The sequence below is a fragment of the Clupea harengus genome, chromosome 17 (assembly GCF_900700415.2).
Source record: "Clupea harengus chromosome 17, Ch_v2.0.2, whole genome shotgun sequence".
Taxonomy (NCBI): domain Eukaryota; kingdom Metazoa; phylum Chordata; class Actinopteri; order Clupeiformes; family Clupeidae; genus Clupea; species Clupea harengus.
Window position 1 is genome coordinate 1,542,564 of NC_045168.1, and position 15,654 is coordinate 1,558,217.

General features: G+C 44.3%; 1 protein-coding gene across 1 annotated transcript in view; it reads right to left on the bottom strand.

Annotated features, from left to right (window-relative positions):
- Positions 1-15,654, bottom strand: part of LOC105890141 (piezo-type mechanosensitive ion channel component 2) — a 114,244-nt gene that overhangs the window by 44,984 nt on the left and 53,606 nt on the right. Inside the window, exon 5 of the mRNA XM_031584384.2 lies at positions 8,109-8,274. Coding sequence (XP_031440244.1) covers positions 8,109-8,274 — 166 coding nt within the window. The remainder of the gene's footprint in view (positions 1-8,108; positions 8,275-15,654) is intronic.

Sequence of the window (15,654 nt, forward strand, 5' to 3'; positions counted from 1 at the left end):
CCCCTGAGAAACTTACAGAGAAATCACACAACTGTCCAGAACTCTCTGACATGTAGAGCAATTCACAGGAACACATATCAAACAGCAAAGAGATAAATCATGGTAAATAAGAAGAATCAATTCAGTTATCAATACTGGCTAATACTGTTACTGTCCCATTGGTCTTAGGACTGAGACAAATTACTATCTTTGTCCATCTCTAGGTCCCATACACACAGCACAGACAGGCATAATTTACACATGTAGTTAAACATGCATTACAAACTGAACTGCATTACGATAAGACTTGGGTAATGAACTTAAGGCAACGTAAATGAATCTACCAGGACAAAGGAGGATGAACGACCATATTATTAAATCTTTTAAGGACAGTGTGACTCCAGTGAGGCTGAAGACTTTCCACAGCTCTCTCTCTCTCTCTCTCTCTCTCTCTCTCTCTCCTGGTTATCTAACAACTCTCGTGTATCTTGGTGTCCTATGTCAACGTCCCTCTCAAAGGGCCATTTCTGATTTTAACGTGGAGAATATGAGATACGTGCGCAGAAGCGCTTTAAGTCCAGAGGCAGTAACAGAAGCCCAGACTTTGGACTGACTTCACATTTTTGCATTAAGATTCAAATAAATGAGGGATTTTGAAGGTCTTAAGTACAAATACAGATTTTTGGAAACACAATCAATCAACAAATCACCAATAGAGATTATGATTCTATATAGATTTTCTAAATATTGATCTCTTTCTTGCAACTGCAAACACTGATTAAAATCATACAATAACCCACTGAGTAGTTGAATTATAAAAGGTTTACACAATACATAACAATGCTCTGTTGATACTGCGCACCTTGGCGAGACGGTCTGCATAACATGCCTATGCCAGTCCTAACATCAAATGGGCCAAGCCTGGAGGAGACAGGGTCCTGGATTGAATAAATCCACCGAAAGTGATTCTGACTGAACAGGGGGCAGAAGTACAAAAGTGATTCTTCACCCTGGTCTTTTGAGACCTTTTTATGATTTAATCAAAGCAGTAGCCATAACTCTCAGCAAAACTCAATTGTAACTCTCAGAGTAGAGGCACAAAAAGCCATTGCCTCTCTCAGCACAAAAGTGTTGTTTTTGGACCGGTCTGTGCAAGGGGCCGGCTTGGTCATGGACACCTGGCAATATTCAAAGTTTAGATTGACTTGGTAATGGATTAAGTGACATGCATAGTATTCATAATAGAATCATGTGCTGTTCAGAGAAAGGCTTGCGTACTGTCGTTTCATATCAAAATAGGCCACTGGTCCAAATATTCTGGAAAGGAGAAGAGGCAAAGAGATTTTTTGAAACGTATTACAGAAACGATAATAATGCGGTGTTGACGCACGGCCACATCTGATGATCTCGAGCTGAAAGTCGTTAGCATTATTTCCTCGAAACGTCGCTCTTGAGGGGATAGCACTGACACACGTAATATGCCAGCCAAGGGATCAAAAATCGAGGACTGTTGGTTTTAGTGGTCGTGCATTCCACATAGGTTACTGTGGTGGGAAACTTCGGTTCAGGTTCTCCTGAAAAGCTTTGAAACAGTTACATCCTCTGTAGACTATACACACGGCCTTCTCCATTTCATTCCCACCAGAAATTAAGCAAATTGAAATATTACAACCTTTGTGCAGCCTAATTATTTGTTTGTTTGAGGAGGCCAGCACGTTCGAAATGAAAACTGGAGCGTGTTTGCTTCAACTATATTTATCATGAGTCCAAAATGAATGAGTGCTCTGTGTAGTCCCTCGACATTTATCTCAAACGCACAAGTCACACAAACAGTCTTTTCTTGCAGTGCCCATGTGAAAATACTGCTGGTTAGTAATTTGTTCCGTATCGGTGACGGCCTCTCCTAATTGATCGAACATGTTTATTTTGACAAGCCGCAGTTTACCTATCCCTACGAAGTTATCATAATTAGGTCTGGTACAAGTGAGGATACATCACCTGAAGTGTCTCTAAATAGTTTTGTTTGACAAGCGCTTTCATCAAGATCACAAGGACCCTGTGTACATTCAATCAGTAGCCAATAACAGATGATAGCACAACATAGCTGTGATACCAATAGCCCTTGCTCAGAGTAAAAGGGTACAAAACTGAATGACACTACGGTAAAGCTTCAAATGGGCAAATATATGTATAAAGTACAAAAATGCAGGCACAGAAAAAGGTTTGGTTTTCTAACACTGTGGAAGTGTCTGATTCATCTGGAATTGGTGATCTGCAGACAGCGAAAAACCTCAGTGACAAATGCAAAGCTGTAAAACTAATGGCTTGAGTAATTGCTCCACTCATTAAGTCCAAGTCAATCTGGAGGCTACACCACAAGTGTTACATTTGAGAGAGGCACAACACCCCGGGTGTTGAATGAACACTGAAGCAATCAGAGGACTCCACTACACTGAGCTGCCAGACTGGGTTGCTTGGTCATAGTAGGTCAAGTTATTTGCATGTTATTTGTCTTACAGAAGAAAGCAGGACATTTAGAGAAAAGAAAATGTAGGCAAAAGGCAGTCCGAAATCCACAGATCAACAGAAAGTTATCTTATTTGAATAATTGAACCAACCGAATAACCAATCATTATTTGCGTTTAAAATGAATGCTATAAATGTTATTTCTGGCTATGTTTATTTGTTTATATATTTGGTATCATGTAATGGAAGATGGCTCCAATCAAGATGAAGGTCATGAGCTGTCCATGGTGCTGAACTGATCTATACATTCATTTGATATGATTGTGTTTCTTAATTAGATAAACTCCATCTCCACACCTCTGTCTTTGAGATTCTATCATAGGGTTGAAGAACAGTCAGGAAAATCTAAATCAAAATGTCTATATATCACTGAATTGAGATTAATCAGACTGTTGTTGCAATGAAAAATCAAGGAAAAAAACAGAGATGTATTCTGGGAATGCTACCCTAATGTGATGGCTACTCGCTCAAGCTACTAACGTATCTGTGTAATACTGTATTAGAGCAAAGATTGTGTTTATTGTCCTGAATGTTAACATATTTATATTTTAACGTGCTTATCGCTCAGAAAACAGGGAAGAATACTTCTACTGCACTCATGCTGAAAGGTCATATACTTAGACTAGATTTGGAGTCATAAAATTAACATAATGAGATATTATGGAATTGTTAGGAATTGTTTTGTCTTCAAATATTGATACTATCAGCAGCTAAACACACAAAGGTAGCGTGAGTGACCTGTTACTGCAGGAAAAAGACTGGTTATCATAAAAGATCAGTGTCATTGTTCATTTGGCCATTAATGCTTTTAAACATATTGTGGCATGGGAGGAAAGCACATGCATTCTCAATTATGCATTGGCACTCACTCATACACACACACACACACACACACACACACACACACACACACACACACACACACACACACACACACACACACACACACACACACACACACACACACACACACACACACACACACACACACACACACACACACACACACACACAGAGACACACGGAGACACACATGCAAACAGCCACAGCACTGGACTGCAAACAGAGGAGAGTGTGGTTTTAATTAGTCCTGAGTCATAGGGCAAAAAGAGCCTACTGGGGAGAGTGAAGGGGAGGGGGGCATTCCAACTCATTACCACCCTTAAACAGCCTGCACACTTGTCCCTAGCCTGCTTTTATTAGAGAGAAAGAAAGAGAGAGAGAGAAAGAGAGAGAGAGACAGCAGTGTGAATGTGTGTGTGTGTGCGTTCATGTGTGCGTGTGTGCATGTGTATGTGTGTGTGTATGTGTGTGTGTGTGAATGGGAGAGAGAAAAACAGAGAAAAAGTGTGTTCAATTGTGCATGTGAAGATATGACGAAAGACAGAAAGAGAGAAGTCGTAAGAGTGTGTATGTGTGTGTGAATTTGTGTGTGTGTGAGAGAGAGTGTGTGTGTGTGTGTGCAGTGCCATAAGTATTCGAAACAGCTCCAGACCTGGCAGCCTGCTCCTGGCGTTCAGTCAGCAGCATCAAGCACAGAAGGAAGTGAATGAGGAGGGAGAAGAAGAGGAGGAAAAGTAAAAAGAGAATTAGAGAAAGGGGGTGAAAGAGAATGAAAGAGAAAAAGAGTGTGAGTGTGTGTGTGTGTGTGTGTGTGTGTGCGTGTGTGCGTGCGTGTGTGTGTGTGTGTGTGTGTGTGTGTGTGTGTGTGTGCGTGTGTGTGTGTGTGTGTGTGTGTGTGTGTGTGTGTGTGTGTGTGTGAAAGACAGGGTGGGTAAGAACTGCACAGAGAAAGAAGGCTGGTAACTTTAGCACCATTGCCACCACAAACACAACACCAGCTAATGCTCTCCAGATGTTCTGAACACCCCCACCCCGACACACACACACACACACACACACCAGCACCCCCTCCTCATTGGAATGGAATTGCATTGTTAATGGGAGAGAAACAGAGAGATTAGGAAGCGTTGGTCTGCTGCTGCTGCTGCAGCCCACCACTGCTGCCGCCCACCTTGTGTCCCGTGACAACACAAATATTGAGCTTAGATTAATGTTGCCGAGCTGAAACTGTTCCCAGGTTTACACAGGATGGTGTGTGTGTGTGTGTGTGTGTGTGTTGGCGGGGGTACTGGCCCCATCGCATCCAGTCAACTGGAATGCTATCGAATGTCGTAACTCCAGTGGTCACGTAAAGATTTTGACAACGCAATGATTTAAACCTGAACTCTAGCCAAATGAGTAGCTGAGGGGAATACAAAAAGAAAAAAACTATGTGTATGAAAGAAGGAAAAAAGTTAGAAAAATTATAATTTTTTTAGAGAAAAATGACGCACAGCTGGTGTCAAAATGAGTGATAAAACACAAAACCAGGGTTTGACTGTACGAGGTGAAGAAGCCCAGCAACTTCAAGTCATGCCAGATGTGTGTGTGTGTGTGTGTGTGTGTGTGTGTGTGCGTGCGTGCGTGCGTGCGTGCGTGCGTGCGTGCGTGCGTGCGTGCGTGCGTGCGTGCGTGCGTGTGTGTGTGTGTGCGTGTGATACCTAACACACCAGCAAAGGCCTTTTTAGAAATAGATCTTTGGGCGGAGGGTTCTTGGTTTGCCGTTTCCTGCTCCTCGCAAACAGCCCATCAATCTGCTGACTCCACCTGTCAGTTTCCTCTGAAGCACTTGGGTGAGGGCGTCGCAGGGCAGCCCATGCATCAGGCCCCCGTGTCAAACAAGCCGTTTGAATGGATAAATAGGAGCCTGATTGCAAAACAAGACGCGGCTGCAGGAACCGGCAAAAGGTAAACAGATTACACGCCAAGCGGCAGGGGAAATTGAGCCGAATCCCTGCCGACAGGTCACATACGAAGACGAGGACGAGGAGGAGGACGACGACCCCACTTGGGGTGGCAGCGTGAAAAGCCAACAGGAGTGGAAGAAGAGGAGGAAGAAAGCAGAGGTGCAATCTGAACTTCAAAAAGTCTGTATTAAGAGTGTGTGTGCAAATGTGACATTATGGACCCAGATGACTACCATGGGCCACATCAGTAAATGTCAGAAAGAGAGAGAGAGAGAGAGAGAGACACAGAGAGAGAGAGAGGGGGGAGAGAGGGAGAGAGAGAGACAGAGAGAGAGGGAGAGAGAGACAGAGAAAGAGACAGAGAGAGAGGGAGAGAGAGAGATAGAAAGAGAGAGAGCGGGAAGCGAGGGTGGACTGGACAGAGTGACGAAGCAATGTGCTGTCGATAGTAATCAATCCAGCCATTGTTTCAGGGTGCCTATGCTGCATGAGTCAGATCAGGGCAAGCCGCCACGAAGGCTGCAAGGGTTCAAAGGTCGCCCGCCGCTGATGTAACAAACATATGGGTGTCTCTCAGCTCACATCAGGCAACCAATGCCCCCTCCGCCCCCAAAAGAAAAAAGACTGGGCACACTCTCGCCGTCTTCCAGTGCCAGAGAACTGAAACGACGTGAATCTCAAACTGTGACCTTTTCCGCGTGGCAGTGGAGAAGATCCAACAGTACATCCTTAATCGGGGGGAGGAGAGAGAGAGAGAACAAAAATCCCTTTGGTTTTTGCCATCCTTTGAACTTGAGAAGTCTCTGAAAAGAAGTGGGTTTTCGTTTTGTCTAATAAAATGTTTTTATAACAAGGTCTCCCTCTGCACTGGTGTGTTTTTATACACTTTCCCAGCTCTCTCAAACCAGGAATGCACTGCACCATAATTGTAGATGCGGGGGAAATGCAATAGGGGACCAAGGCACAAATAAGGTGGTCATTAATTTGATAGGAACTAGTTGATCTTAAATTGAGTCAAAATATAAAGTTCAAGGTCAGCTCTCAAACCAAATCAATACTCTCAAAATATTTTCGTTCCTTTGACATAAATGGAATATACATAATACTGTTGGGGTTGCCTAATCCACCGTCAACTTCCTTGTGCCAGAGAGGAGGGATTTAATTTAAATGCTCAAAAGAGACAACAACGCCATTTTGACCTGCCACAGCTATCTGTCACCCACTGGCTTCATCATCCAAGCGGGAGTGATCGTAGAATTAGAGTCCTATTGCTAGGACAGAGTTTCGCTGTCTAAGCCCGAGGAGTCGAAAACAGTCTGCCTTCCATTGCAGTAAACGTTTCACTTTTAAACAGGTCAAGTTCTTCAGGGGTTAGGCCCTTGGCTCATAAAAGTGGACAACCTGGAGATAAATACTTTGGAGCTGTGTAATGACACAAGGTCATCATTTTTAAGCCTTGCAATCTGTGCTTCAGATCATGAGGTCTTTCCTAGAACACAGACCTGGAACCTTTTTGGAGAACGCAGACTGCCCTGGAGCAACCCGACTATCAATTGCTCCTTTGCGCTCTTGTCTCTCAGCGCCTCTGATTTTAAAACATTTTCTACGCCGTTCCCAACATCTCTCTAAACCTTTTATCTGGTTCTGCTCAGGGTTGCCAGATTGGAGGCAAATGGACCCCAGAGGTGTTGGCAAAGTCTTCCAAACAGAACAGGTTCAACCGAGCCCAATGGTAGTCGCCGCTCCTCCTGGGAGGAATCCAGGAAGTGTTGCACGGAACAGCTCTACTATCTTTGCCCATCCTGGCAGGAGGCAGAGCGGGAGAACAAATAAAAAAACTTTGAGAATCGCAGACCTGGGAGAAATCACGCACAAATGATGTCTCCCTGGTATTCATCCAGACAGTAATGTGCTCCACTTATTATCCTCCGAGGGGCAACAGGGTGTAATTTACGGCCCGGCCGACTATACAACACCTGGAGGAGGAGGAGGAGGAGGAGGAGGAGGAGGAGGAGGAGAGTAGCCTCCTGCTGCAGTGGAGGATAAAGGATTGTGGCGTTCTGGCCTCGCACGTCAACGATGGACCACTGAAGGGGGATAGCATGCCAAAGCAATAGACCAGAGGATTAGATAGATAGATAGATAGATAAAAGATTAGATAGATAGATAGATAAAAGTCGGTGGATGAGTGTTGGAGGAATAGCATGCATCTCATTCTTCATTTAGCCCAAACGTCTAAGATTGTGGGACGCTAAGATTGTGGGAATGTAGGCAGGCCTTTAAGCAAGGTTTTTCTGCCCAGATGGGGTGTACCCCTAAGACACTGTTTGCTGTGTATTACCTGTGTACTGTCTTCACATGGGGTTATAGGGGGCTTGGCTACTTTGCAGGAATGCACAGGTTGAGGCAGTAAACAGTAACCCTCTTTCACCTCATATAAAACCATTTACAACCGAACATAACACGACACTGCCAGACATTTGGTGTGCTGACATGCAGCTCTTGAGGGTACAGTTTGAACAATATAATCGTCAACCCAGACATGGGTGATATGTAACCATATGTAAGGTACAGTCCATGATTTTGGTGAAAGGGTGTTGATATCTGAGCTCCCTTTCGTACTGCTGAAACTGATTGGCTGGAATAGTGTATGGCAGGACTGTGTATAATACTTTTTTGAGTGCACACATAAAACGCATAGCTAGAGGACAGAGGAGAACAATCCACTGACATTGATCAAAAAGTGTATTGGATTAGAATCACAGGCTTCACCACGACTTTCATGGTTAAGCCCACGGGGGCATCCACACTCACTTGTTTTCCAGCCTCCATGAAGTCAGAGTTGTGTTGCTGTGACGCGTCCTTCACCGGTGGCCTCTCCAGGCTGCGGCACAGGAGCCAGGTGACAAGGCTGGCCACGAACATGCCGATGTCCGGGATGAACACACGGATTCCATTCCCAGCATCCGCACCTCGCACACTGAAAGAAACGGAACACGTAGATCACTATTCAGGTCTATCAGGAGCAGCACAGGAAAGAGCAGTTATGAGGATGATTTTAGTAATCAATATGAAGTCTTATGCCAAGACAAACTAGAGAGCTGTAAACTGTGAACTGGACTTAATAAAGAACAGGTTTCTTTTCTTTTTAAAGATTTATTTACGGGCTTTTTTGCCTTTATTTGGATAGGACAGTGAAGTATTTGGACAGGAAGTGAGCAGGAGTGAAGAGGTGGGGAGAGGATCGGGAAACGACCGCAGGCCGGAATCAAACCTGTGTCCCCACGGGCATTGTAGCCCGTAAATGGGGGGCTTATTGGCTCGCCCCACAGTGCCTCCCCAAAGAACAGGTTTTTAAAAGTTTTTTAACAGAACTATAACAGCAATTTTTAATTTAAATTTATGAGTCAGCTTTTTTTTTGTATTTCATGGATCATGGCATTTCAGAGTTATCATTAAAAAGTTTACTGTACAAAACTTGTTCTCCATAATTTTTTTTTAGGTGAATTTCTATGCTGAGCCAATTACCAAACAAAAGGAACTATAAGACCCTCACTATTCTAATATTCCCATTGACTGTATTTCCTTCTCTTCTCTAAAGGCAGTTTAAAAGGGGCCATTTGAATTTAAGGTTTCTAGTCTATTAGTATACAAACATCAGTTTAACAGCATAAAAAGCACAGTATGTCCTGTCCATACATCACGCCCTCAGAAAAACAACGCTAGTTCCATCTCCACCCACTCCAATAAAAAAAGCTTAGCCCTTATTAAATTACATAAATATTGTCATTAAACAGAGAGCCCATAAATAAATAAAAAAAAGCCCTTAGAGGAAAATGAGCAGCTGAGATGAAATGGTCTTTCACGCTGAAGTGCTTTTTAGTAGTGCAACAATGTGCTGCAGTGCCTCTTTCTTTTAAAGAAAGAGAGAAAAAAGAGAAAGGCACACAGAAACACTCTGTTCCACAATAAAGGGCTGCGATTCCCAGTGTCCTCCTTGAAAGCGCCGGGGCCGTCTGGTTCTCATTTCCGTGAGCCAGTGAGCTGTGGCCCTCACTGCCCTCCCTAGCTCTCCGGTCCCTTCTCTCTCTCCCTCTTTGTCTCTCTCTCTCTCTCTCCCTCTTTCTTTCTCTCCCTCTTTCTTTCTCTCTCTGTGACGAAGCCCGTGCATGCAGTCATAGTGCCAGGCTGCTCTTAAACCCTTACTGCTGTTCCACCTCCCTGACTGAAACACAATATCGGCCTGGCTTCACGCTAGCCCCATTCACAATCACACCTCTCCCCAGTGGTAAATAGACCCTCGTTTTCAGATCTTTAAAGGTTTACGGATGCCAAGGTAGTGTTACAATTCTGCTACGGTAAAAGCTGAACTCACTCCCCCCCCCCCCCCCCCCCCTCCCCAAAAAAATGAGCCAGCTCATGGGGGACCATGTGGGAGCCCAGCACAATAAACCCAGAGAGCTTTTTCAAAGGCATTAATGTCTGTTGAGTCACAGAGAGAGATGTGTGGTCTGAAACAACAATCAGAGTTCATCTCCGAACATCACTTTGTGATAACAGGAAAAGGTTAGGGGAGGGACACCCATAAAAAGGCAAGTCTCTGTTGACATTATCAGATTGTATGCTACATTATGTCATTAAACGAGCCGTCTATGAAGTAGAGTATTGTGCAGTGCTGACATGTTTAAATTAGTCTTGTTGCCTGACTAACTTCTACATCTGAGATAAATGCAAGTTCAGGTCTATTCCTAGGAATATGCAAACAATGATGAATCCCTCATCCTCCACAAATACACGGAGCCGGAAATCAGAGCTTTTGCGAGCTTGTTTTTGCTTCAAACGTCGGTTGCATTAAATCCTAAACAAATGTTTGGATTCACACAGTGCTCGCTCGGCATGCAGCCTCACTTTCAAAGATGGCCCGCGTTGCTGTCCCAGGACACAGCTGCTTTGAAGTAAGGCGATATTTGCCGCGTAAAATTTAATAAGCGGCAGACGGCGCTGGTTAATGCGCTAGAAAAACACAAGGCGGGAGCATTCCGATTAGCCCTTGCAACAACACGGGTACTTCATAATGAAGTGCTTGCCTGTGTCCAAACAGTTTGCACTTTTGGCTTAAAGGGCCTTTCATCTCGGCACGCTCATAAAGAGAAAACTGTGAGCTGGCAAAACTGGGGCCCTCGCACATGGCACTGATTTTTGGTCCGAGAGACACTGTGCTATTACAGAATAACTGTCTTTATGCCATAAAAAGGAATTAAAGGGTTGGTCATCAAAGGGCACAGTAGTAATCGCACCTAAAAATGAGAAGGCTAAATTTACAGATTTCATTTTGAAAAAATGTGTCGGGGGTTCTGGGTTGGGGGTGTGAGGATTTACACAGACATTGTGCCTGAACAGGACTTGTGTGAGCACAAGGAATTTGCTTTAGGCCAAAACACGGGGAGGGAAGAGAACAGTAAAAACAGCGAGAGTGTATTCATTAATGCCACTAAGCCGTTTCTACAGATGAAACGAGATGGCAGAAAGTTAATTGGCTGTCGGCTGGCTTTGATAGGCTGAGAGTGCAGAGCGTGCGACGGATAGCTCCGTTACACTCCGACGCTCAGTGCGGGACACATAGTCGGCCGGAGAGGCTGATGCTTTATCAATCGAGCTTAAGAGCAGACTGTGCAGAAGCTCTCCGGGGTGTGAGGCACGACTCCAGCACTCAAAATACCAGAAAACTGGAGGGGGAATCGGCTGCCACAAGTCAAGCCAAGACGGAGTTGTTCAAATAAACTTGAAAATACCACCAGGAATAACAAACTTAAGGTATAGGTTTCAACCTACATTCCGAGATTTCGACGAAAACGGTCACTTGCGTATTTGATATGACCAGTGAAACGGACCTTTGACATAAAATCAAATATTTCAAGTTCACCTAGGAAAGCTAAATAGTCCCGTTATTGTTCGGCGCAAACCAGACAAACAGAGTGGATGAGATCAGAGATAATCATGTTCAAATATACTATTCATGCCACTGTACCACATCTGACAACACCAGCCAAACCAGAACAAACAGACATTGTTACTCTTGAAAAGCTTAATTCATATGTCTTGATTGTGCTTCCAAAAGCCCTTTGCTTGACTTTCATTCATGATCTATTCTGTGAATGAGAAATAAATGTGCAGATCACACTCCTATTTGTGTTAATTAAGGCGCCACAGAGGCATGCCTGTGCACATTAACGAACATGCCAAATGAATGTCAAGGCTTAGCACATGGTCCTTCCTCTCCATGTGTATTTGTTATTGGCACACATGCCTGCACAGAAAAAGGCCAGGAGAGAATAAACAGATCATAGAGGGTTTTTGTGTTGTCAGACTCGAATGTGTAGCACTGAATGCCTAACTAAATGCATTTCAAAGGTCCAGCTGGATATCTGTAGGCAGTGTAATTGAATCAGGCCTCTCTAAGAGCTTCTGATGAGGTTGACCCATCATGATCGTGATGAGGCCACTCCACCGATTCAGAGATCTGAAGCAGATTTCATCAAGCAGATTTCTGCATTTTATAATGACGAAACCGAAATCGAATTTCTAGAGAGAGAACATCAAAGAGAATTGAGAAAACATCAAGTCGTTTTTTTTCCCCAGTTAGGATCCCCTTAATATCCATTCATGGTACATTTGTAGATGATTTCATGGGAAATTAAGACAAATATATGTCCACTTTTATGACTGTGAAGGAATCTCTTTACAAGTGAAGTGAAAACGTCCTCAGATGGGTCCCGCCCGTGTCGAGAACCTTTACGAGTGAAGAAAAAAAATGGAGTTGGTCAGAAAGGCTAGGTGAATATCAAGAGTGGACCACACAGTCAGCCTACCATTTTGTGGTTTTCGATTCATGGAATTTCAACACAAACAGATATCATGTCAGCAAGCACAGGGTCCACACAGGAGGGATTTGATTTACATATATCAAGGGTTAGTGTTTCACACTAAAAGGTTCACTTTAGTGTCTAGCACACTGAGAGGTTGCCTTCCCGGATGGCAGTGCTCCAACATGGTGCCCACAGAGTGCTCCTTCACAGCCTAATACCCGCCTTGGGACATGTTAGCTTTAGCGATCGCTTTATTTAAGAAACTGCTAGTCCAGATCCCATCGGTCAGAAAGTGATATTGCTCTTGGGGCCTTTCTACCCTCTCGTGTACTTACCAGGGAACAGAGTATACAGTTCGAGTTTTCAAATATTACATAATTTTTTCTGTTTAACTGCAGTATCGTTACTGCTTTTCTTAACTCAGCTACGACACATTATCTATTTCAATTATGTTGGCAGTCAGTCAGTCATTGGGCCTGTCCGAGAGGAGAAATGGTTGTGAACCCTAGAGCCTGATCCCCAGGAAGTCTGCCTCCAGCTTAAAAATGACTGCACAGGATCCACTGTCCGAAGGCCACTGATCAAATCTGACAGTCACTCATATCTACGTCTCCTTAAACGACTCGGCTCCGTTGTAATTGCATTCATAAAAATGATTTCTGGATTAAGGACGTCAGCAGAGGATAAATTATCGATGACGCCGGACTCCTTTCCCTGCAGTCGTCTTAGAAATCTGGTGCCACGTTACGATTCAAAACCCACAGCTAATAGGACGATTCACCGGCTGAGAGACATGCTGCAATTGCCGACTTAGGCTATACAAGGGCCAAAAAAAGGTGGGCTGTCAACAGCATGACACACACGATCATGATAATTATTCAGCAGTGGGACCTTTGAACAGCTGTAATGGAGCAATGATCTCTTAAGGCGTGGGCAGGTTTCATGCAATGCAGGAATAAGAGTGTCTGGGAATTATTGAGCCCTCCGGTGGGAACCTGCGTGCAGTATTATGCTTGCTCAATTTACACTCCCTCACTTAGCCAGTGCATTCATCCAGAGCCATGTGGAGGAGAGATTAGGCATACTGTACAGTTTATCAGGCTGCTCTAGTCCCTGGGAAACTCATGCTGTGCTCGGCCCGTTCAGCTACGCAAGAGGGCCAAGAGAGGTGGATCTCAGATACTGGATGACTCAGGAATGTAGGGTGCACTGACAGAGGGGGTGGGGGGGGCTGAGGGGGCATTTAAGATTGGGGGGAGGGTTCTACTGTAAGATTGGTCTGAGTTGCTGTGTGACTCTCCCATAATGACAATATTTTGTAATGTATGTTTTTTTTTCTCTGAAAATATATTTTAGATAGCATACAGACAATAAGCAATACAGATAATATACAAGCAATATACAGATTCTATAAAAGACAAACAATATACATAATGATGAAATGTGTGTGGTAGTGCAAACAACAATAATGTGCATCATGTATAGGAATGAAATTGTGTGGTCAAAACTTTCAGACAACTCAGGTGTGAGCCTGCAGCTTTATTCACGGCCCCGGGGAAAATTACAAACACCACAAGGGTCAAACAACCGATCCAAAGCTCTGGGGGGCCCCTTCTTCTCATTACAAACTCAACTCATGCCACACATACAGTCCCATTATTTCAGTGAAAGACCCCTGGCTAACAGCCATATGACCAAACTAGTTTTGACTGGTTTCTATCAAGACTAGGAAAAAGTGATGACTCGACAGGGATTTCACAATGCACTATATACATTCCTCTGTCTTCCGATTGTTGTCATCACATGCTCCATCCCATGGTGTCAATTATGTATGTCAGCATCATTTCCTGCTACTGTTTAGGTCATGTATGTTACATTGTGGCTTATGTCTGCCTAAAGGAGGCCCCATGGTCCTGTAAATATGTCTCTCACGTTCCTCATTAGAACAAGGAATTTGTGTATGCACCAAAATACATATTGCAGTCATAAGACCTCAGGGACAGAAAGTAAGAGCATATCTTTCAAACTTACACACAGTAAAAGGAAAACGTATCTCCACCAAGCACTGTAAGGTGTAAAACACCTATTTGTACAATTTGTAGATGTGTAGCAGGATGTAACAACTAGCTGAATAAACAAGAGTGGCTACGGCATAGCAGATGATACTGATCAGTTATTTATGATGGCATGGGTGAAGAGACTGCTCCTGTGTCTGGTAGTTTTGTGTATACAGGGTTCTGTAGCGCCTGCCAGAGGGGAGGAGTTGAAAAAGGTTGTGTCCAGGCGGTGGGGAATCTGTAAGATCTATCCTGCCCGTTCCCTGGTTTGTGAAGAGAAAAAGTTCTGGAGGGCGGGCAGGGGAGCACCAATGAGTTTTTCTTCTGTCCTCACTGTTTGCTGCAGTGTGGTCCTGTCCTGTTTTCTGGTTACTTTGAACCAGAACTTGATGAATGTGCACAGGTCGGATGTGATGACTGCGGTAGAGAACTGGCTCAGCAGCTCCTGTGGCAGACTGTACTTCCTCAGTTGATGCAGAAAGTAAATCCTCCGCTGGGTCTTTTTGAGGATGGAGGATGTTTGTCTCCCAGGTCTTGGGAAATGATAGTTCGCAGAAACTTGAAGGGGTTCCACGGTTGACAGAGGGCTGTTGTGATAACGTGAGGGGGAGCAGTGCTGAGGTGTATCGCCTAAAGTCCACTGTCATCTCCACTGTCGTGAGCGTGTTCAGCTCCAAGTTGTTCTGGCAGCACCAGAGCACCAGCTGCTCAACCTCCAGCTGAAAGGCAGACTCGTCGCCATCTTGGATGGAGTCCGATGAGCATAGTGTTGTTTGCAAAATTCAGAAGTTTAACAGCTGGGTCCTTGGAGGTGCAGTCGCAGCAGAGAGGGAGACGAGCATGAGAGAGGAGAGAGGACACATCTCTGGAGAGCACTAGCACTGACTGTCCGTACACCAGACGTGACGTCCCCCAGTCTCACCTACTGTTCCCTGCCTGTCAGGAAGCAGGTGATCCACTGACAGATGGCGGAGGGGTACAGTGAACCGGGGGAATTTGGAGGAGAAGATTTCTTGGACTGATGGTGTGGGCCGTCAAGGTGTTGCAGGATATAGTGCAGCCCCATGTTGACTGTGTCATCCACTGACCTGCAGGTGTCCTGTAGTTTGCCTTTGTATTCATACCCTATGTCATCGTCAAATCAAATGTGTATCTTGCGAATATAATGCATCATGATTCAGCTTTTACGGAGATAGAACAGTAAGATTTCACATTAATATTATGTTCCTATCCTAAATCTTGTGAATCCGTGTGTCATGCTGCTAGTTGGAAGAGGTGCTGCTAGCTAGGCAAATAGTGGATGTTACTTGCTCAACTGGACACATTTTTATGCAAGGAAGCAGTATTTGGTTTATTTTTGAATGCCCTATTATTAGATTAGCTAGGCATCCGCACTGAACATGCTCTCAAAGTTCAATGATACATCAAAATCACTTC